The sequence below is a fragment of the Carcharhinus amblyrhynchos genome, chromosome 4 (genome assembly GCF_965287045.1).
Source record: "Carcharhinus amblyrhynchos chromosome 4, sCarAmb.v2.hapA, whole genome shotgun sequence".
In the NCBI taxonomy this organism is placed as follows: domain Eukaryota; kingdom Metazoa; phylum Chordata; class Chondrichthyes; order Carcharhiniformes; family Carcharhinidae; genus Carcharhinus; species Carcharhinus amblyrhynchos.
The window spans coordinates 12,972,395-12,995,918 of record NC_137327.1 but is presented as its reverse complement, the minus strand read 5'-3'; the positions used below and the strand labels follow the sequence as shown (position 1 = coordinate 12,995,918).

The following is a 23,524-nucleotide window of genomic DNA, read 5'->3' as shown; positions in this document are numbered from 1 at the left end:
CCCTTATGACTGACCCTTCAACTAAGGACAACAGCTGCTCTTTATCCACTCTGTCCGTATCTCTCTTAATCATGCACACCTCGATCATGTACACAGTCTTCTCTGCTCCAGTGAAAACTGCCCAAGCCTACCCAACCTCTCTTCATAACTTAAATGTTCCAACCCAGGCAGTCTTCTGGTAAATTACCTCTGCAGTCCCTCCAGTGCAATTACATCCTTTCCATTATATGGCGACCAGGATGTACATAGTACTCCAGCTGTGGCCTCAGCACAGTTCTATACAACTCCAACCTCTCTGCTTTTGTAAACTATGCCTCGATTGATAAAGGCAAGTGTTCCATATGCCTTTTTCACCACCCTATTAACATGCCCTTCCGCTGTCAGAGATCTATGGACAAACACGCCAAGTTCACTTTGTTTCTTAGAACTTCCTAGTATCATGCCGTTCATTGAATACTTCCTTGTCAAATTACTCCTTCCAAAGTGTAACATCTCATATTTTTCAGGGTTAAATTCTATCTGCCACTTATCTGCCTATTTGACCGCCCTGTCTATATCTTCCTGTAGCCTAAGACATTCAGCCTCACTGTTAATGACCTGGCTAATCTTTGTGTCATCCGCAAACTTATTAATCCTATCCCTACATAGTCATCTATGTCGTTTATATAAATGACAAATAATAGGGGACCTAGCTCAGATCCCTCTGGTACACGACTGGACACTGGCTTCCAGTCATGAAATCAGACTCTGTCATCACCCTCTGTCTCCTACAACTAAGCCAATTTTGAATCCACTTTATCAAATTACCTTTATCCCATTTATCTTCTTTATTAATCTCCCATGTCAAAGGCTTTGCTGAAATCCATATAAACAACATCAACCTCACTCCCTTTCCCTTTCCCCAAAACCCAGCAATTTTTTCCCCTTCAAGTATCCATCTAGTTGCTTTTTGCATGTTATTTTTGTGTGTGCTTCGATTAGGCAGTGCATTCCAGATTAGAAAAACCTCACAACACAAAAAAAATCCTCCTCATCTTGCCTCTGGTTCTTTTCCCAATTACCCTTAATCTGTATGCATCGAAAGCAGTTTGTCTTGAGTTATCTCATCAAAACCCATCATCATTTTGAGTTCCTCTGTTATATCTTCCCTTAATCTTCACTCTGCTGTGTGGAGAACACCACAGCTTCTTCAGTCAAGAAGATTCTGGGTCCCAGAATCATAAAATCATAGAACCCTACAGTGCAGAAAGAGGCCCTTTGGCCCATCGAGTCTGCACCGACCATAATCCCACCCAGGCCCTACCCCCATTTCCCTACACATTTACCTGCTAATCTCTCTAACCTACGCATCCCAGGACACTAAGGGGAAATTTTTTTTATCATGGCCAATCAACCTAATGCGCACATCTTTGGACTGTGGGAGGAAACCGGAGTACCCAGAGGAAACCCACACAGACACGAGGAGAATGTGCAAACTGCACACAGACAGTGACCCGAGCTGGGAATCAAACCCAGGTCCCTGGAGCTGTGAAGCAGCAGTGCTAACCACTGTGCTACCATGCCACCCCTATATATGGATCTCAGTTGAAAACACAGACTGATAACTGTGCAAAGTAGTGGAAGTCAAGGACTCTCCTTTCAATGAGATACCAAACCTGGGTCCAATCAAAAGAAAAAGGTCCAATAGCACAATTTGAAGAAGAATACTGGGTTTGTTGCCCTGGCTAATATTCCTCTCCCAATACAATGTGACATTTATTAGTCATTTATCTCCTTTATCTGTCACTTCTTCTCACCATGTAGTTGATACTGGCAAAGCCGTATACATCGGTACACCAGTCAGTCTTAGAAAGTATAGTAATAGATAGGAAATTCCAACATTCAGAAGCCAAATACAGTGAAAGAACAGATACTTGTGTAAATCAAGATGGGCTTGTGACTTGGAGAATAACTTAGAGGTGATAGTGGAGTGGCACAGAGGCACAGTAGGTCAGCATGGTGGCACAGTGGTTAGCACTGCTGCCTCACAGCGCTAGGGACCAGGTTCAATTCCCGGCTTGGGTCACTGTCTGTGTGGAGTCTGCACATTCTCCTCATGTCTGCATGGGTTTCCTCCAGGTGCTCCAGTTTCCTCCCACAGTCAGAAAGACATGCTGGGTTGGGTGCACTGGCCGTGCTAACTTTTCCCTCAGTGTACCGAACAGGCACTGGAGTGTGTGGTGGCTAGGGGGCTTTCACAGTAACTTCATTGCAGTATTAATGTAAGCCTCGTGACTAATAAATAAACTTTAACTTTTACTGATGTTTCCATGACACCAGAGCTCTTCCTCTGCTTAGCCATCAAGCCCACAGAGCTGGCACCTGCTCTTCAACTTGGTGAGTTTGGTGAAGTTCCTCTTGGAATTAGTAGGTGATACAGACGCCATGTGCCTGTGCTGGAGTTTAATCAAGAGAAACTGTTCAAGCTTTGGCATTGCATGTTGGTGCACTATTCTCTTCCAAGTGAATGCTGAATATTTAACCAAGCTTTCTCATAGAGATTGGATCATATAGGAGGTGGTGCAGCATTTACAAAATGCCCAGTCTCTGCCTTGTTCTCACAGTCTTGGTATTGATAATGGCTGCAGGTGATCCCGAATATGGTGGTGAGGACTCTACAGCAGGGGAAGTTATTTTTCATTTAGGTTACTGTCAATTGTCAGCTCAAACATGAATGTTGTTGAGAACTTGTTGTAGACTGGCATGTTCTTGAATCATTATTGGTAGAATTGTGAATATAAATGAGCTGTCTTTATCAGTAAACCACCCTATTATATTGGAGGGCAGATCATTAATGATGTACTTAAGATTGGTTGGGCCAAGAACAATTCCCTGAAGATCTTCTGCAGCAATGTACCATGGATGTGATAATTAGCTTTCAAAAACTATAACCATCCAAAGATATGCAGGTTTGGCAGATTGGCCATGCTAAATGGCCCCTTAGTGTCAGAGGGTCTAGCTAGGGTAAATGCATGAGGTTGTGGAGATAGGGCCTGGGTGGGATTATGGTCAGTGCAGACTCAATCGGCTGAATGGCCTCCTTCTGCACTGTAGGATTCTATGATACATCCTCTTCTGTACAGGTCTGTCTCCAACACCAGAGAATTTTGCCCACGATCCCCATTGGGCTATTTGATACCAGAATCGATAAAAAATCTTGCCTTCATTTCACTCCAAGATTCCATTCTTGCAGTCATGCCCAATTCAGAAGAGGGAACAGGTCTGTTGACGTGGATTGATGAACAGCTTATCGCTGGATGGGTGCTACTTGAGGACAATATCAATGAATCGTTCCATCAACTTGCTGATTGAATGCAGGATGTTGGTGATGCTGAATGAAACTGTGCTCCCCTACATAACCACTGAACTCCAACAAGCACTTCATTGTGCAAAGTCCTTTGAGGAGTTTTTTAAATACAAGAGAAAATTACAAATTCCTAATCTCTGTGGTCACTCCTCTTCCAAATAAGCATGGACATCAGTGCTACAAGTAGGTATAACACTTTGAGTAGGTTATCGATAAAAGTTTGAAGAGTTGTAGTGGGGGATGAGGCACTGGTAAAATGCCCATCAGAAAATAGGAAAAAAACAAAAGAAGTATTATTCAGAACTTACAAAACAGAAAGCGGTGGCATGGTGACACAATGGTTAGCACTGCTGCCTCACAGCGCCAGGGACTCGGGTTGAATTCCAGCATTGGGTCACTTTCTGTATGGAGTTTGCACATTGTCTGCATGCCCTGTGTCTGCATGGGTTTCCTCCCACAGTCTGAAAGCTGTGCAGGTTAGATTGATTGGCTATGCTAAATTGACCCTGGTGTCACAGGGATTAGCCAGGTCAATATGAAGGGTTATAGAAATAAGATCTGGGATTGTGTTTGATGTAGATGCGATGGGCTGAATGGCACTGTAGGGATTCTATGATAAACTGACCATTCATCCCAACTGGTCAATCCCAGTGTTTATGATCCAATTAAGACTCCTTCCACCCTACTTCATCTAAAGACTTGCATTTAGCACGTTTCACACTCTCAGGGTGTTCCAAAACATTTTACAGCCAATGTGGTAGTTTTTGAAGTGTTGAAGCACAGTGGTCATGATGTGGATATGCTGGCGTTGGACTGGGGTAAACACAGTAAAAAGTCTGATAACACCAGGTTTAAGTCCAACTGATTCATTTGAACTCTCCATTCACCTGACGAAGGGACTAACCCCGAAAGCTAGTGAGTGTACTATCAAATAAATCGGTTGGACTTAAACCTGGTGTTGTCAGACTTTTTACTAAGATGCTCTGTCAGAGCGTAGGTTAGATTTGATGGGCCGAATGGCCTCCTTCTGCACTGTAGGGATTCTATGATTAACAGAGAAGAGAAAGGTTGTACTTCCGTTGAGAAATAATTGTTTTAAAAAATGATTTTTCAGAAAAAGTTAACATTTTGTCGAAAAAGAATACGGGTAAGCCTATTAAAAAGTTAACCAGCTGGGGGAGTGGGCTTGCCTACAGAGGGGCGGGGCTTGGCGTTTGATGGGCGGGAGTAACAATGAATGGGGAGGTGCGGCCATGGGGCGTGGCCTGCAGTCAGGGGTGGAGCTAGGCTTGTTGAGTGTTTCCGGGGTTGCGTTTGCGCGGGAAGGTGTCTCAATGTTCTCTGTAGTGTTTCAGTGTTCCATCCGGTGTCTCAGTGTTCTATTTGGTGTCTCAGAGTTCTATCCGGTGTCTCCGGGTTCCATCGGGGTGCTTAAACCCTTGAGGGAAGCATGGAGCCCTCGGAGGTGGAGTTTATCGCGGAGAAGCAGTCCGTGACCATTATACCCAACTTCAGCTTGGATAAGATCTATTTAATAACTGTGAGTCTGCTCTAGCAATTTGTCCTCTATGCCCCAGCTTGAATGAATGGGAGCTTGCTTACTGGAACTCTCTATAAGAATATCCGGTGCAGATTTGTACGTGAAAGCACTTTTGAAACAATACTCACGCAATACACATGTAAACAAGTCTAAACTAGAAGGCAAGGTGTTTCTTTTTAAAGGAATTAAATAGATGCAAACAGTGTTTGGGGTTACAGGGACAGAGCAGACTCGATGGGCCGAATGGCCTCTTTTGCACTGCTGGTGTTCTGTAACTTCCATATAAAAGAGAAGAGGGAAATCTTTTCCTTCTGTCGTGTTTCCAGTATCTGGAAGACTCAAACGTTCAGAATAGCTGATCAATTACTTCAATTCTGGACTTTCTTCAAATTTAATTCTGGTTGATCCAAACCTTATTGATGTTACTTGGATAGCTTTTACTAATTTTGTTGCATGCCATGTACTGTGTATACAGGAGTTGATGGTATGCAACAGTTGGCCCCAACCTTTTGACCCAAAAAAAGACATCCATATTTTGATATATTGGTACAAGAGCAATATTTTCACTTTGGTCGCAGAGGGAGCACAGGGCAATCAGCACCTCACCTCACCTGCCCTTGGTTTACGTGCAAATCACTTCTGTCATACCAGTAGGAAAAAACTACACAGAAGGAAATCAGAGGAATGTGTGGATAATGGTAAACAAAATGTCTCGTGGGCCGTAATCCCAACCCAGTTGGGTCACGTGGTTCCCGGACCACAGATTGCCCATTACTGACCCAAGGCACAAGTCAGGAGTATGATGGAATACTCTCCACTTGCCTGGATGAGTGCAGCTCCAACAACACTTGAGAAGCTTAACACCATCCGGAACAAAGCAGTCCACTTGATTGCCATCCCTTTCACAGACATTCACTCCCTCCACCACTGACGCACAGTAGCAACCGTGTATACCATCTACAAAATGCTAGTGGGAACTCACCAAGGTTCCTTAGGTGGCACCTTCCAAATCCATGACCACTACCAATAGAAGGATAGGAGTAACAGATACTTGGGAACACCTCCAGTTGGAGGTTCCCCTCCAAGGCATTCACCATCATCACTTGGAAATATATCCGTCACTGTCACTGGGTCAAAATCCTGGAACTCCCTCCCTAACAGCACTGTGGGTGTACCTACACAACATGGCCTGCCGTGGTTCATAGGCAACTAAGGTTGGTCAATTAATGCTAGCCTAGTGTGTGATGCCCATATCCTGTGAATGAGAAATAAAACTATGGTTCACAGTTTAAAATTAAAGATCTCCAATTTAAGACAGAGATGAGAATTTTTTTTTCCACTGGGGGTTCTGAATGTGTGGATTTCTCTTACCCAGACAGTGGTGGAGGCCGGGTCATTGAATATTTTTCGAGCTGAGTTGGATTCTTGATCGATATGGGATTTAAACTTTATTGAAGATTGGAAGAAAAGGGAAGCAAAGGTTGCAATCAGATCAGCCATGATCTTATCAAATAGCGGAGCAGACGCAAGGGGCTTATGGCCTCCTGTTCAGTATTCGTGTGCCTGCCTGCATGTTCATGTTAGCGGAAATTACCCAAAGTGTTTCATGGCGAACAAACATAGCTTATGGTCAGCAAAGCACCAATTATATTGAAGGCTTCATAAACAGGAATGGGATAAATGAATGTGTGGGTTAGGTTGATTGGCCATGCTAAGAAATTGCCCCTTAGTGTCCAGGGATGTGAAGATTAGAGGGATTAGTGGGCATAATATGTAGGGATATGGGAGTAGGGCCTGGGTGGGATTGTGTTTGGTGCAGATTCGATGGGCTGAAGGGCCTCCTTCTACACTGTAGGGTTCTATGTTCTATGATTTGTTTAATCCATTTTTGGTGGTGTTTGATTATGGTGCATATTAATTTGTGTATAAACTATATCCATCCAGCATGAGTTTGTTGGGCTGAATGGCCAGCTTTTCTGCTGTTATGATTCAGTGTTGTGCTTTTTGTACACAGGGCGATTTGGGACCATTCAATCCGGGGCTTCCAGTCGATGTTCCTGTGTGGCTGGCTATTAATCTGAAACAACGCCAGAAGTGCAGGATTGTTGTGCCAGATTGGATGGATGTGGGTGAGTTATCTTAATTGTGTTTGAGCTTCAGATAGGAAATCAATTTGCATACATTTAAAAGACTTACCCCTCCCACCCCAGGCGTTTTACTGGGGGAGTGAGAGGGGAGTGGGGCTTCACTCACTCTGTGGCTGATAGGACAGGTAACTTGCTACTAAATCCACTTCATTCTTCAGTTCATGTTTTTTTTATTCATTCATGGGACACGCGCATCACTGACCAACCAGCATTTATTGTCCATCCCTCGCTGTCCTTGAGAAGGTGGTGGTGAGCTGCCTTCTTGAATCGCTGCAGTCCATGTTCTGTGGGTTGACCCACAATACCATTAGGGAGGGAATTCCAAGATTTTGACCCAGCGTCTGTGAAGGACTGGCGAAATGTTTCCAAGTCAGGGTGATGAGTGGCTTGGAAGGGAACCTGCAGGTGGTGGTGTTCCCATTTATCTGCTGCCCTTATCCTTCTAGATCATAATAAATTCCCAGGGGAACAGCACTCGAAATCTATGCCTCTCCTGTATGCTGCTATCTCCATTTATCTTGCTTCAGGTATATTAGAGACTGAAGTTAGCTGCAAGTAGTGGGGAGGGGACTCGCAATAGTCCATAGATGACCATAGGCTGTTCTCCCCTTTGAGAGGGAGAGCTGACTGGTGATGATTTAACCTGAGGATCACCACAGCTCAGGCAAAGGGCAAGGTTGAGAAGGCAAGGCCTTTATGGATAACCTCAGCTGGCATGGGAATTGCTGTTGGCATTGCTCTGCATCATTAACCAGCTGCAATTGAGCTAAACCAACTCCATGTCTATCATCAGGTTGATGACATAATGTGTTGGCCTGCCCACTGCTACCCTTTACAATGGCAACGTCACGGCACGGTGACACTGTGGTGAGCACTGTTGCCTCACAGTGTCAGGGACTCGGGTTCAATTCCTGGCTTGGGTCACTGTCTGTGTGGAGTTTGCGTGTTCTCCCCATGTCTGCGTGGGTTTCCTTCAGGTGCTCCGGTTTCCTCCCACAGTCCAAAGATGTGCAGGTTAGGTGCATTGGCCATGCTAAATTGCCCCTTGGAGTCCCAGGATGTGTAGGTTAAAGGGATTAATGAGCTAAATATGTGGGGTTACGTGGATGGGGCCTGGATGGGTTGGTGGTCGGTGCAGATGCAATGGACCGACTGGCTTCTTTATACACTGTAGGGATTCTATCGAAGAAAGAATTTGCATTTGTGTAGCAGCAGTCTTCATATCTTCAGAACATCCTAAACTGCAGGTGGCAAAATGAAGCCCAGGATCAGCTATGATCGTAGTGAATGGCGGAGTGGGTTCAAGGGTCCGTGCCAGGCTACTCCTGCTCCTGTTCCAAATGCTCATGACCAGAGACATATTTTTTGAAATGTAGTTACTGTTTAATCCAGGCAAATGTCACAAAGTCAGCTTTTGCAAGCGGCAGTCAAATAAATAGATGTGTGTTAGGGGGATTAATGCGGTAACTACATGTGGTTATGGGGATAGGGTCTGGGTACAAGTTGGTGCAGACTTATGGAAACTAGAAGCAGGAGTTGGCCATTCAGCCCTTCGAGCCTGCTCCATTATGATCATGGCTGATCCTCAAATTCAATGAATTGAATGGCCTCCTTCTGCACTGTAATGATTCTAAATGAGATGAACACATGAATAGACTGGGAATAGAGGGATACAAATGAATGGTTTAGTTAGGAACATATGGTCGGTGCAGGCTTGGGGTGCCGAAGGGCCTGTTCCTGTGCTGTATTGTTCTTTGACTAGATAATTTCTGTTAACAGTTTTCAGGAATGTATAATGACTATGAGAATTCCCTCGCGGTTCATATCGCCCTGGAATCATTTATCCCATATGAAACCTCCGCAGAACATCTGATCTAAAAGCGGCAGCTCCTGTTGTGCGGTACTCCCTCCATACTTTATCACGTTGTCAGTGCCAAAGTGGGGCTTAAAGCTCACAATCTTTTGACCACCGCTGATCCAACACCGAGCCCCGTGGGTTTGAGGAGTTCAGGATCATTCGTTTTTATACGTTCTTCATCAGGAGGCAAGACGTTCTCGGCCTGTTGTGTGCTGAGACAGTGCCGCTAGCTGGCATTCTGCTGGGAGCCAGCAGTGTAAAAGAAAGAAAGTTTTCGATTATAACTTTTGACTGTGAGTGAGGATTAATGGTATGGGTTATATAAGCATTGTGTTATTTTCCTGCAGAAAAACTTGAACAAATCAAGGAACAGGAACGTAAAGAAGACACCTTCACCCTGATGCCCAATCCTCACTACATGGAGCTCACTAAGTTACTGTTGAATCAGTAAGTTGTTCACAGAACCCAACAATTGCACTAACAATGGTATCTCATATCTCTTTCCTCTTCACTCTTTTCAAAGTGTTAACCTTTTGCTTGGGGACACTGCTCACCCTCTGACTCCTCCTCCTAACTAGTCCTCATCTGTGAGTTAACTTTGGCAGTGAGAATGAGCAATGTAACTGTGATGGGTTGATATCAAAACCAAGCCTTGTGCAATCAGCAGTGTTGGTCCCTCACGTGCTCGGACACAGATGCACATGTGTGCACAGGCACATGCATGTGTGCACAAACCAATGTGTGCACAGACACACAGACATCGATAGATGCATACAAAAACATGCACGGGTACACAGACATACACACTACCTCCATGGACATGTACAGGTGTGTGCACACAGGCATGTACACAACCTGTACAGCCATGTACAGATGCACAGGCACACACAGATGTGCACACTGTCTGCGCAGGGCATGTACTAATGCATACACGCACAAGTATACACGTGTGCCCAGGAGCACACACACATGCGCGTGCACGCACAGGCACACTTCGAGACTGGCTTGATGGAAAGAACTGGAACTGTAGCCGATTTTGCTTCCTCCCTAATCCCTGGTGCTGAAGTCCATTATAGCACCAGAGCCTTGGCTGGGAAGTGGATCAGAGAGCTTTATTTTAAAACAAGAGAAATTTCCAGGTTTCCCCGTCACCTTCAGTTCATCATTCAGCCTGGCTAATGCCACTCTTGAGCTTGACGTTAAGTGCGACAATTCTTGCTTTATTTTCCTGCTGATTAGCATTTCCCCAATCAGTACGCACAAGCTTGGGAATTAAGCGCGTGGAAGATCGAGGTGCAATCCCACAGCCTATGGCTCCATATGCTTTTTGTTGTGACATTAAAAATAATCGAAGCAAGTTAAAGCAAACCTGTTTACATGAGCCCTGATTCTGCTGGCTTCTGGTGCTGAACATGTTGGGGGTTGCTGCTGTTAGCACTGTAAATACTTCCTTTTGCTCATTCCTTTTCTGATTAATCATTTAAAAAGCAATTAGAATGGCTTGAAGTGTGATTCATACAACAAATGGAACAATAAAAGCTTAACGTGCATAGAAACGAAAGGATTATTTCCTTGTATACGGGGCTAGTTGGATGACATCTTGCACCAATATTATGGGACAGGATTCATCGATCATAGAATCTCTACAGTGCAGAAGGAGACCATTTGGCCCATCGAGTCTGCACCAACTACAATCCCACCCAGGTTCTATCCCCATTACCCCAGGCGTTTACCCTAGCTAGTCCCGCTGACACTAAGGGGGCATATTAGCATGGCCATTCCACCTAACCTGCACCCCTTTGAACTGTGGGAGGAAACCGGGGCACCCGCAGGAAACCCACGCAGACACAGGGAGAATGTGCAAGCTCCACACAGACAGTGAGCCAAGCTGGGAATCGAACCCAGCTGCTGCTGGTATTTGCCACCTCACTGGATTGCTGGTAATAAGGCAGGGCCCCAAGCGTAGATCAAACCATCCAGTAAGAAAGGGGGTGGGGGGAGGCAGTGGGAGGGTCACTCTCCACTGTTGTTGGCATGTAGCCAATTCAGAGCAACATTGACTGCGGAGCGCAAGGTGCAGACAGACTGCAGTTAGGCACCGCGAAGAAGGGAAAAGGTGAACATTATTTAAATTAGTGTTCAGTTTTGAAGCCTGCTAGGTTTCACTGTTGATATAAATATATATATGGGGTGCGATCTTACCAGCTCCCTGCGCCTGTCGATTACCGTGGCAAGCCAGAAAGTTAGAGAGAGGTCAGAAATCTGGTTTGTGCCAGGCAAGAATTGGATTGCTATCTTCCCAGCTCCGCATTACTGCCCAGAACAGCTTTGTGCCCAGAAAGGGGGCGAAGCTGATTAACGTAAGATTGCCAACATCTCCATGTGAGTCTGGCACAGCAGCTTCGCCCCCTCTTGGATGCTTCCCACCTCACCGGCGAGACTCACGCCAGCGAGAATTACTACTACTCTGCAGAATGTGGAACTCGTCAACCAGGCCAGCCCTGATCTTATTGAACAGTAGATGTTGGATTCATTCATTCCTTTAAACAGACGAGGGGAAGCTGGTACGGGGTTTTAAAATGAATTCCTTGTATTGAACAAAACTTAAGAAATTAACATGACAGAGGCAGAAAGAAAAAGCAAATTTGGACACTGGCTTCTAAGTAAGCCAGGTCCTGCGCCGCACACACTGGACTAGGCTGGGACAGGATCTCAAAAACTGAACGCTGAAAACACACACTAAAATCCACAATATATCTCAACCCTTATCTTGTTATTGTCAGTGTTCTTCATTGGTTGGCTCTGTTTAGAAAAAGAAGCCTTGCAGCTGCTGCTGTTTGCCTGAATCGTGTACGCTTCGGGAATGCAGTTAGTTTTTTTGCTAACCCAGCATGCCTTCTGAGTTTTAAAATGTAGTCAAGTCAGCAGTCAATTTTTTAAGCTTAGCAGAGTTAGTTACATAGGCAGAAATATCTTAAAATGAAGTATTTGCACAGACTAAAGCAAGCAGGTCTAAGTGATCTCTCAAACTAGAGGAGCCAAATGGCCTGTTATTGCTTCTACGGCTTCTACTTCCTATATTTGTACAGCTGTGTGTGTGAGACCACTTCCGGCGTCAGTAGAAGTCACCACTATGAATGGAAAATGGTGGCCACAGCCCAGAAATGATTTCTTTATTTGTTAATATTAAAAGATAATTTGGATGTGCTTCCTCATCAGGTTATTGGTTTCAGAGTGGTGGCCTAGTAACTCTAACTATTTATTTCCCTTTTCCAGTGCCTCCGATAACATTCCCAAAGCGGATGAGATCCGGACCTTAGTAAAAGATACGTGGGATACTCGCATTGCAAAGCTGCGGTTGTCTGCGGACAATTTTGTGAATCAGCAGGAGGTGCACGCTAAGGTAACTTTAACTTTATTTATTAGTCACCAGTAGGCTTACATTAACACTGCGATGAAGTTACTGTGACAATTCCCTAGTCGCCACACTCTGGCGCCTGTTCGGGTACACTGAGGGAGAATTTAACACAGCCAATGCACCCAACCAGCACCACTTTCGGATAATGGGAGGAAACCAGAGCACCTGGAGGAAAGCCAAGCAGAGAACATGCAGACTCCGCACAGACAGTGACCCGAGTAGGGAATTGAACCCACGTCCCTGGCGCTGTGAAGCGGTGGTGCTAACAACTGTGCCACAGTGCCATGCAAAGTAGGAGACTTTGATGTTCTCACCTGGTGCTCACAGTTTCCAAATGGAAAATTTGACTCCCAGTCTGTATTTTGGTGGCGTCTGGGTAAGTGGAGCCTTTTAGCCTCGAGAGAGACTCACTGAGGCTTTCCAAAGACTCAGTCAACACAAGTCAATGCTGCAGAGACCAAGGAGAGAGAGTTTCGAAGGAATGACCAGAAACTGCGACGTGAGATGGGGCTCGTAAAAGAGAAGAGGGTGGTGAGGAGTAGGGGGCGAGGGGGAACAGTGTTAAGGAAGGATTTTCAAACATGGAGACTGAGGCCAGTGTTGGGACGTACAGGTTCAGAGAATGCAGAGTTTGTGGGACAAGAACAGAGATGGAAAATCTCAGCAGATCTGGCAACATCTCTCAGGAGAGAAATAATATTTCCAGCCCAGTAGACTCTGTCAGAACGGAAAGGAGTTTGTGGGAGCTCACAGCGATCGCGAGGAGCAAACTTCCTGCAAGCATTTAGATATGAGAAATTTGGAATTGGAAGCTTTGAGCAACTGGAAGATATTCGAGGTCAGGGTGATGGTTGATTGGGATTTGCTGCTGGATACAGTACATGTGCTAGAACGTGGATGAGCTGAAGATGTGAGAGGCTGGCATGTGTGACCCGGTGACACCGCGGCAGTCGGGTTGAGAGGTGACAGAGGCACAGCTTGAGGACTTCAACAGCCTGGTTCAGCGGGCGGTGGTGGCTGCGGGAGGGTTGTGGAGTCTGTGGGTAAAGCTGTGGCACGGGCAGGTTCGGCTTGGTGGGCAAGGGAGTGAAGTCAATACAGTGGCTGGACCGATAAGGGAAGCCTCTGATCTGGAAGGGATGGAGAATTTTGGACAGTTGATGCTGGAGACAGGTAGGCAGCACTATCTCCACTTAGTGTGGCAGACAAGAGGAAGATTTAAGAACATAAGAAATAGGAGCAGGAGTAGGCCATCCAGCCCTTTGAGCCTGCCCCGCCATTCAATAAGATCATGGCTGATCTGTCGCTGCTCAGTTCCACTTTCCCGCCCTCTCCCCATAACCCTTAATCCCCTCTCTTATCAAAAACCCATCAACCCGCGTCTTAAAAATATTTAGCGAGGCAGCCTCCACCACTTCAACGGGCAGAGAATTCCAGAGATTCACCACCCTTTGAGTGAAGAAGTTCCTCCTCAACTCCGTTCTAAACCGCCCCCCTTTTATCTTGAGGCTGTGCCCCCTAGTCCTATTGTCTTTTTTGAGCGGGAAGAGTCTTTCCACCTCTATCCTATCCATCCCATTCATCATCTTATACGTCTCAATGAGATTTACAACTATGTGACATGATCCAGCAGATCGGCTGTTTATGGCAGTACCCTGGTGCACACCAGATAAGACACAGCCGCCTTCTTAATTCTCTCATGGGATGTGGATATCGCTAACAAGGCCGACACTTGTTGCCCATCCCTAATTGCCCTTGAACTGAATGATCCACTTAGAAACATAGAAGAACTACAGCACCATACAGGCCCTTCGGCCCACAAAGTTGTGCCGAACATGTCCCTATGCTTGCTGAGCCACTTCAGAGTGGCTGTGGCTCTGGAGTCACATGTAGGCCAGAGCAGGTAAGAACAGCGGACTTCCTTCCCTACAGTGGCACTAGTGAACCAGATAGGTTTTTACAATCGATGACAGTTTCGTGGTCACCATTACTGAGACTAGCTTTATAATTTCATATTTATCTAATGAATTTAAATTCCGCCAGCTGCCTTGGCTGGATTTGAACTGAGCTCTCCAGTGTCTGGGCCTCTGGCCAAGCGACATTGCTACTATAGCACTATCTCTTCCCCACCCCCACTTTTGAGGGAATGGAAATAGATTCCAAACCAGTCTTCCAAAACACCCGGAAGTTGGGAAGAGTAGGGATTTTGCTGGGCAACAAAGACACAGGAGAAGGAGTGACTGAGCAATTTAGCTGTGGAACCGTGATGGTGAGTAGAGGACTGAAGGGTAGACAGTTCCAAGTTACTGAGGAGGGAGTCTTCTCCAGGAAAGGGGTTGGGGAGGGTGTGGGACCTGAAGGATACAAGGAAGTGGTCAGAGATGTTTCACCATGAAGCATGGGGGTTGCCTTGTCTTTGAGGGGGTGGGGATATGAAGAGAAGGATTTTGCTGAGGCTTGTGTTTTGAGTTACTTCCTGACCGGTCGGTGTCTGTACGTGACCCACATTCCTCCCCCACTTTCCAAAATATTCACATTTCCTCTTTGTTAGTCCACCGTCTTCCTATTTTTGAGGCCTCAAGTCGGCCTTGCATTGTCCCACAAACCAGAGTCCTCTCGCCCTCGCCTTTCCCGGGCAAAATTGAGGAACTCGAAGTGAGGCGATGCTAGCCTCGACTGCAACAACAAGTTACATGAGGAAGATAGTGCAAAGTCCCACGGGGCTTCCAGAGCTGTGAACGCTGAGAGGATTCTGGCAACATTTGCCTGCTGTTTTGAGGACATTTTAGATATGCTGATTTTTGTAAAAGCATCAAGTTCCAAATGCCCCTCAGTCAATTTGTCGAGTGGCTTGGACTGTTTATACATTTCATTTGCCACTAGAGGTTGCTGTTCCTCAGTTATCGCCGTGTTGCAAAATAGCACCATGCAAGCCAGTTTCCAACAGGATCGCTCACAAACACCACTCACTTCAGCACTTCTGCTGGTGAGGTTTTTACTGATTAGCTCCAAAGGGGTTTGTATTTGAGACTTAAGCCAGGCTTTGCAGAACTGAAGTTTGAGAAGAGATATTCGACAGAGGTCTGCAAAATCGCAAAGGGTCTGGACAGAATAGACAGGGAGAAGCGCTGAGAACCAGAGGACACTGATTTAAACGGGATTCACCAAAGAACCAGAGGTGACGTGAGGAAACTTTTTTTTAAACGGAGATCTGGAATGCACTGTCTAAAAGTGAGGTGGAGACAGATTCACACAGCGAGTGGTTCGGATCTGCAATGCACTGTCTGAGAGTGTCGTGGAGACAGATTCACACAGCGAGAAGTTAGGATCTGGAACACACTGTCTGAGAGTGTGGTGGAGACAGATTCACACAGCGAGTGGTTAGGATCTGGAATGTACTGCCTGAGAGTGTGGTGGAGACAGATTCACACAGCAAGTGGTTAGGGTCTGGGATGCACTGCCTGAGAGCGTGGTGGAGACAGATTCACACAGCGACTGGTTAGGGTCTGGGATGCACTGCCTGAGAGTGTGGTGGAGACAGATTCACACAGCGACTGGTTAGGGTCTGGGATGCACTGCCTGAGAGTGTGGTGGAGACAGATTCACACAGCGAGTGGTTAGGATCTGGAATGTACTGCCTGAGAGTGTGGTGGAGACAGATTCACACAGCAAGTGGTTAGGGTCTGGGATGCACTGCCTGAGAGCGTGGTGGAGACAGATTCACACAGCGACTGGTTAGGGTCTGGGATGCACTGCCTGAGAGTGTGGTGGAGACAGATTCACACAGCGAGTGGTTAGGGTCTGGGATGCACTGCCTGAGAGTGTGGTGGAGACAGATTCACACAGCGAGTGGTTAGGGTCTGGGATGCACTGCCTGAGAGTGTGGTGGAGACAGATTCACACAGCAAGTGGTTAGGATCTGGAATGTACTGCCTGAGAGTGTGGGGGAGACAGATTCACACAGCGAGTGGTTAGGATCTGGAATGTACTGCCTGAGTGTGTGGTGGAGACAGATTCACACAGCGAGTGGTTAGGATCTGGAATGTACTGCCTGAGAGTGTGGTGGAGACAGATTCACACAGCAAGTGGTTAGGGTCTGGGATGCACTGCCTGAGAGTGTGGTGGAGACAGATTCACACAGTGAGTGGTTAGGATCTGGAATGCACTGCCTGAGAGTGTGGTGGAGACAGATTCACACAGTGAGTGGTTAGGATCTGGAATGCACTGTCTGAGACCCTACAGACTGGGATGCTGCTAGTCCGAATGGCTGTTCCACATCATACTGTTCACTAACTTCCGACTGAACAATTGGGGGATTTTCACTGTTGGAAGCTATCTGTGCCCCCAAGCTGTGCTATCAATACCATGACTACAGCACCTCTCCCATGTACTGTTCTGGCAGGAGATTGCATCCAACAGATGGTATAGTTCTGGTGAGAATCTCCGATGTGCCTTGTTTCCAGTTGAAATGAAGATCAGAAAAAATAGCCACAGACTTTTTTTTTATGTAAAACCGATGGAGTTGCTGAGGAAAATCTGTTGGTGTAATGCAGAGTGGGTGTAGTTCGTGATCTCCGCATTTCATTCTGCCGTTATTGGAATGACTGAACTTCAGTAACACTTCGTTGACTGGAACATGCTGAGTTGAGACAGCGGCATAATGGTGACTTCACTGGACTCGCAATCCCAAGGCCCAGGCTTATCCTCTGGGGACATGGGATCAAATCCCACCATGGCAGCTGACTGAAAAATTCACTTGATAAATCTGAAGCCAGTCGTAAAAACCCATCTGGTTCACTGCTGTCCTTTAGGGAAGGAAATCTGCCGTCCTTTCCTGGTCTGGCCTACATGTGACTCCAGAGCCACAGCAATGTGGTTGACTCTTAACTGCCCTCTGAAGTGGCCAAGCTCAGCTGAAGGGCAATAGGCAACGAATGTCCACATTCTGTTAATGAATAAAGATTCTGTACAATTTTGGATCTTTTGTTCTTGCTTTCTCTCCTTTAACAGTAGAACTAACATTAATATCAAATACTTTCCCTCTGTACACATACTCTTTGCTCATACCACCTAAGCCCATGGTTCTCAAACCTTTTTGTCTGTGAGCAACTGAAGTGGGACAGAAGATCCCCTGGACAATTTACTGGTCCTATGGGTGGCACGGTGCACAGTGGTTAGCACTGCTGCCTCATAGTGCCAGGGATCTGAGTTCGATTCCCAGCTTGGGTGACTGTCTATGTGGACTCTGCACATTCTCCCCATGTCTGTATGGGTTTCCTGCAGGTGCTCAGGTTTCATAACATAAGAAATAGGAGCAGGAGTGGGCCATCTAGCCCCTTGAGCCTGCCCCACCATTCAATAAGATCATGGCTGATCTGAAGTGGATCAGTTCCACTTTCCCGCTTTCTCCCCATAATCCTTAATTCCTTTGTCTGTCAAAAACCTATCTACCCGTGACTTAAATATATTTAGTGAGGTAGCCTCCACCACTTCAACGGGCAGAGAATTCCAGAGATTCACCACCCTTTGAGTGAAGAAGTTCCTCCTCAACTCTGATCTAAACTGCTCCCCCCTTATCTTGAGGCTGTGTCCTCTAGTCCTGCTATCCTTTCTAAGCGGGAAGAATCTCTATCCATCCCTATCCATCCCCTTCATTATCTTATACGTCTCTATAAGATCCCCCTTCATCCTTCTAAACTCCAACGAGTACAGACCCAGTCTATTTAGTATCTCTTCATAGGTCAACCCCCTCATCTCTGGTATCAGCCTAGTGAACCTCCTCTGCACTCCCTCCAAGGCCAATATATCCTTCTGCAAGTGCGGCGACCCAAACTGCACACAGTACTCCAGCTGCAACCTCACCAGTACCCTGTACAGTTGCAGCAAGACCTCCCTGCTTTTATATTCTATCCCTCTCGCTATAAAGGCCATCATTCCGATCACCTGCTGCACCTGCAGACTGGGTTTTTGCGACTCATGCACAAGGACCCCAGATCCCTCTGCACCGTAGCATGCTTCAACTTTTCACCTTTTAAATAGTAATCCCTCCTACTATTATTTCTGCCATAGTGGATAACCTCATACTTGCTAACATTATATTCCATCTGCCAGGTCCTCGCCCACTCGCTCAGCCTATCCAGATCTCTCTGCAGACTTTCCACACCCTCCACGCAATTTGCTTTTCCACTCATCTTTGTGTCATTAGCAAATTTCGTCACCCTACACTCAGCCCCCTCCTCCAGATCATCTATATAAATGGTAAACAGTTGAGGCCCCAGCACCGATCCCTGCGGCACTCCACTAGTTACCAACCGCCAACCAGAATAGCACCCATTGATACCAACTCTCTGCTTCCTATTAGACAGCCAATCCTCTATCCAAGCTAACACCTTACCCCCAACTCCATGCCCCCTAACCTTCTGTAGCAACCTTTTGCGAGGCACCTTATCAAACGCCTTTTGGAAATCTAAAAACAGCACATCCACCGGTTCCCCTCTGTCTACCGCACGAGTCACACCCTCATAATAAATTCGTCAAACAGGACTTCCCCTTAACAAATCCGTGCTTTCCCCCCACAGTCCAAAAGATGTGCTGGTTTGGTGCATTGGCCATGCTAAATTATCCCTCAGTTTACCTGAACAGCGCCAGAGTGTGGCGACTAGGGGATTTTCACAGTAACTTCATTGCAGTGTTAATGTAAGCCTACTTATTACACTAGTATTTAAACTTTACTCCTATCGCTCGCCCCTGTAATAAAACTCACCTGAATTCTGTAAGAACTCATTGAAATCTTTGCTCTTTCACTGCTGAATGAATCAAACCAATATAAGCCCTGATTCTTCTCTCTGTAAACTGTTCATCCATTTTATTCTTAAAGGGGTTAATGCCAGCGTGCTTTATTTTTTAAAATTAAAAATCATAAGTCTGTTATTAGTTCGTGCCAAAAACAAAAGTCTAGACATTTTCACATTATAAACATTAATTCTACAAGAGAACATGTTTATTTGAAACATTCTCATTTGTGTTTAAAATATCGCAATCATCCCCTTCTGAGAAACTAATACTTAATTCACATCGATGTTTATCTGATAAAACCACCAGGATTATAAATCTTGGTTAACAAAACTACGTTGTTGTTGCTCACACTGATGACAACTCTCGCTGCACACGCAGGAGCTTGTCTGGTTGTGTGAGGACGTGTGGCGGAGGTGGGCCGGAACTACCCAGTTCTCTTGTACAGCCTTGGCAGTGTGTCAGCAACTTGCAGTTTGGACCCTTGCCGATGGTTACCCTGCCGCTGTTCAGTTTGCACCCTGGAGGGGGAGCTGGTGAGTTGGGTCTCAGTAAATCCTGTGCACAAAAGTGTTACAAGAACTCGGCAGATCTGGCAGTGTCTGTGGAGAGAGAAACCGGGTTGATGCGTCAAGTCTGCGTGACTCTGCTTAAGTCTCACGTCACCAGGTTAAAGTCCAGCAGGTTTATTCCTCTCATTCGCCTGAAACAATCCTAACCTTGCCAATCTCTCCTCATACGTCAGTCTCGCCAACCCCGGAATCAGCGTTTGGTATGGGAAGGCACAGTGGTTAGCACTGCTGCCTCACAGCGCCAGGGACCCGGGTTCGATTCCCAGCTTGGGTCACGGTCTTGCACATTCTCCCCGTGTCTGCGTGGGCTTCCTCCGGGTGCTCTGGTTTCCTCTCTCAGTCTGAAAGACGTGCAGGTTAGGTGCATTGACCCGAACTGGCGCCAGAGTGTGACCACTGGGGGAATTTCACAGTAACTTCATTGCAGTGTTAATGTAAGTCTTACTTGTGACTAATAGATAAGCTTTTTACTTTTGATGTGAGCGTTGTTGGTTATAGTTTCCAGTGGAAACGGACATGGCTGATGGCGGATTTTTGTTGGATTAAAGTTTTGGTAGGGAAGTTTAATGATCATTTGCTTTTCTTTTCCCTCCCCTCGCAGCTGGACAACCTCACTCTCATGGAGATTAACACGATTGGGACGTTCCTTACAGAGTCCCTGAATCAGATGCACAGACTCCGAGCAAACCTTCAGCCCGGGGAAGAGGCCCAGTCACAGGACTATTAAACTGCTCTCTTTGAGAGAAGTTTGGAGGAGGGGAGACAGAGAGAGAGGAAATGATGATATTTAGGCAATTTTTAAACCTTGAGAAGTATTTACAGCATGGAAGTGGACTATCTGCTCCGCACAGATATTTACGCTGTGCACAGCCGCCTCCCACTGTCCTTCCTCAAAAACTATCCAATCTTCCTATTTCCTTTCTCCCACATACACCCAACCAGCTTCCCCTTAAATGCATCAATGTTATTTGCCTCAGCTACTTGTGGTAGGGAGTTCCACATTCTCACCACTTTCTTGCTAAGGAGGTTTCTGCTCAATATTCCCCATCAGATTGATGGGTGACTAGGCTTGTATAGGGCAGCACGGTGGCACAGTGGTTAGCACTGCTGCCTCACGCAGCCAGGGACCCGGGTTCAATTCCGGCCTTGGGTCACTGCCTGTGTGAAGTTTGCACATTCTCCCCGTGTCTGTGTGGGTTTACTCTGGCTGCTCCGGTTTCCTCCCACAGTCCAAAGATGTGCAGGTTAGGTGGATTGCCCATGCTAAATTGCCCCTTAGTATTAGGGGGACTAGCAGGTTAGATGGGTCATAGGGTTAGGGCCTGGGTGGGATTGTGGTCGGTGCAGGCTCGATGGGCTAAATGACCTCCTTCTGCACTGTAGAGATTCTATAACTGTGTGGTATATTTATGACCCTTAGTTCTGGCTTTGCTTGCAAGTGGAAATATTTTCTCTACACCTGACCTACCAAAACCTACATCATTTTAAGGATCTCTATGGGCACACACACACACCCACACACCCCACCGCCCCCCAGGCTTCATTTCTCAGTGAAGGTCATAAAATCCCAACAGTGTAGGAGGAGGACATTCAGCCCATTGAGTCTGCACCTTACCCCAGTCCTATCCCTGTAACCCCACACATTTACCATGGCTAATCCCCCTATCCTGCACATCTTTGGACTGTGGAGGAAACCGGAGCTCCCGGAGGAAACTTTCAGTTAATTGTACAAAAATCCATCGCCAATCAGGAAGCCAGCTGCGAGCCCTATTGGCAAAGGGAAAATAAAATATTAGTGGCTGAAAAGAATCAATTCTAAGACAAGTCACCCAATCCGCCACTAGGAGGTGCTCAGCTCTGAGCCTAGAGAGCAGGGTAGTGTTGTCCAGTGCCACCAGCTGGTAGGCCTGAGCGCCAGGGCAGCGACTGGGCCGTGAGTCGAATCCCCCAGGGACACACCTCCCAGAACAAAATAGAAGCCCGGCCCGCGGTGATCTCCATGAATCGGCCATTGACGATTTGAGTTTAGTCAAAGCAGTGCAGAAACTGTCTTTAGGTTCCTCGTCGATTTGGCCGCCTGTGGGGGTGTTTTGGGAATACCGCACTGGAGATCTGTGATCGAAACGGCAGATTATGCAAGGGGAAAAGTGAATGCTTTGACTACAATCCTCTCAGGTAGGGTGGCACAGTGGATAGCACTGCTGCCTCACAGAGCCAGGGACCCAGGTTCAGTTCCAGTCTCAGGTAGAGTTGGCACATTCTCCCTGTGTCTGCGAGGGTTTCCTCCGGGTGCTTTGTCCAAAGATGTGCAGGTTGGGTGGATTGGCCATGTTAAATGTGTGGGGTTACAGAAATGGGGTGGGCGAAGAAGGCCTGCGTAAGACGCTCTGTCAGAGAATCGGTGCAGACCTGATGGGCCAAGCAGGCTCCTTCTGCACTGCAGGGACTCGATGATATTTTACAGACGCTGACAAGTGGTGCAGTTCTGAATTCTGTCTCCTGAGGTTTGTTTCTAACAGAGATGGGCAGGTTAGGTGGTTTGGCCATGCTAAAATTGTCTCTTAGTGTCAGCTGGGTTAGCAGGGTAAATACATGGGGCGTCGGCGATAGGGCCTGGGTGGGATTGTGGTCAGGTGCAGGCTGGATGGGCCAAATAGCCTCCTTCTGCGCCATAGGGATTCTATTTAACATCATGGGTTAAAATATGAAAATGAAGGGGGGGGGGTACAGAAGATAGAGAGAAGTAGTGTATTTGAGCTAATAAATGTTTTTTAATTAACACTAGTGCCCTGCCTGACTTCCCAGCGCGTTTATTTGCTGTCATTTTACAATGTGGATGTGTCTGTTCGTTCATATTTTTGACAAAATCTGGAGGAATTTTGCAAACAAGTTGCAAATAGTTGTAGGCTCGGCAACTCTGAGATGAAGATGGTTTCTGTGACCCTCACAAGTTTGGAAGGTTCCACTAGTGGGAGAGACTAGAACTCGAGGGCACAGCCTCAGAGTGAAGGGACGCTCCTTTAAAACTGAGATGGGGAGGAATTTCTTCAGCCAGAGATTGGCGAATCCATGGAACTCATTGCCACAGAGGGCTGTGGAGGCCAGGTCATTGAGTGTCTTTAAGACAGAGATAGATAGGCTCTCCATCAATAAGAGGACCAAGGGTTCCAGGGAGAAGGCAGGAGAATGGGGATGAGAATCATATCAGCCATGATTGAATGGCGGAGCAGACTCGATGGGCCGAATGGCCTAATTCTGCTGCTATATCTTACGGTTCAGATTTCCATTCCGGCTTTGTGGAAAGCCCAGGGTGCAGAGATCCTAGACTTAAACAGAGTGCAGGAAGAAGGGGAAAACCAGGCTTCTCTGGATTACTGTGTAGCTTCATCACTTGGCCATCTTCCTATGAGGCAAGGCCTTGATGAGGGCTGGCTGCATGTGCCTTACTCCAGATTCTGTGCATGGATCATTACTCGGCCGATCGCGTTTGTCCCAGAAGAACGCCTCACATCATCCACCTACCAACTGGACTCAAAAACAAGAACTACCCAAAGCCTTCACGAGGAGCGGAAAACCCCTGCACTGACTCCTTCAAGTAGGGAAGAAAGAGGAATCTGAAAGAGGAGCTTGAAACTTTAAAGCTTTGCAGCTGCAGGCCCATGGGTTTGTGTGTTAACAATGGGGCACTTTGTCATTCAGGAAGATTCCAACACTCTTGCCTCTCTCTCATGTTTGGGTTTAACATTTTACAATCAGTTCGCTCTCAGGGCCGGCGTTTACTGTGCCATTAACATCACCGGAGGGTGGCACAGTGGTCAGCACTGCTGCCTCACAGTGCCAGGGACCTGGGT

General features: G+C 46.6%; 1 protein-coding gene across 1 annotated transcript; it reads left to right on the top strand.

Annotated features, from left to right (window-relative positions):
* The first annotated feature begins 4,614 nt into the window (after positions 1-4,614).
* Positions 4,615-22,411, top strand: gins2 (GINS complex subunit 2). The gene is made up of 5 exons (XM_080186717.1): positions 4,615-4,886; positions 6,901-7,015; positions 9,239-9,338; positions 12,168-12,294; positions 20,275-22,411. Exons 1-5 carry the CDS (start codon positions 4,797-4,799, stop codon positions 20,398-20,400), a joined length of 558 nt encoding a protein of 185 aa, XP_080042843.1. The 5' UTR covers positions 4,615-4,796; the 3' UTR covers positions 20,401-22,411.
* The last annotated feature ends 1,113 nt before the right edge of the window (positions 22,412-23,524 follow it).

Bases quoted from the DNA above. Each gene is read 5' to 3' on its own strand.
- gins2 (XM_080186717.1), top strand. From the start codon at position 4,797: ATGGAGCCCTCGGAGGTGGAGTTTATCGCGGAGAAGCAGTCCGTGACC. The intron at 4,887-6,900 runs GTGAGTCTGCTC...TTTTGTACACAG, and splicing joins ATAAGATCTATTTAATAACT to GGCGATTTGGGACCATTCAA. The intron at 12,295-20,274 runs GTAACTTTAACT...CTCCCCTCGCAG, and splicing joins AGCAGGAGGTGCACGCTAAG to CTGGACAACCTCACTCTCAT.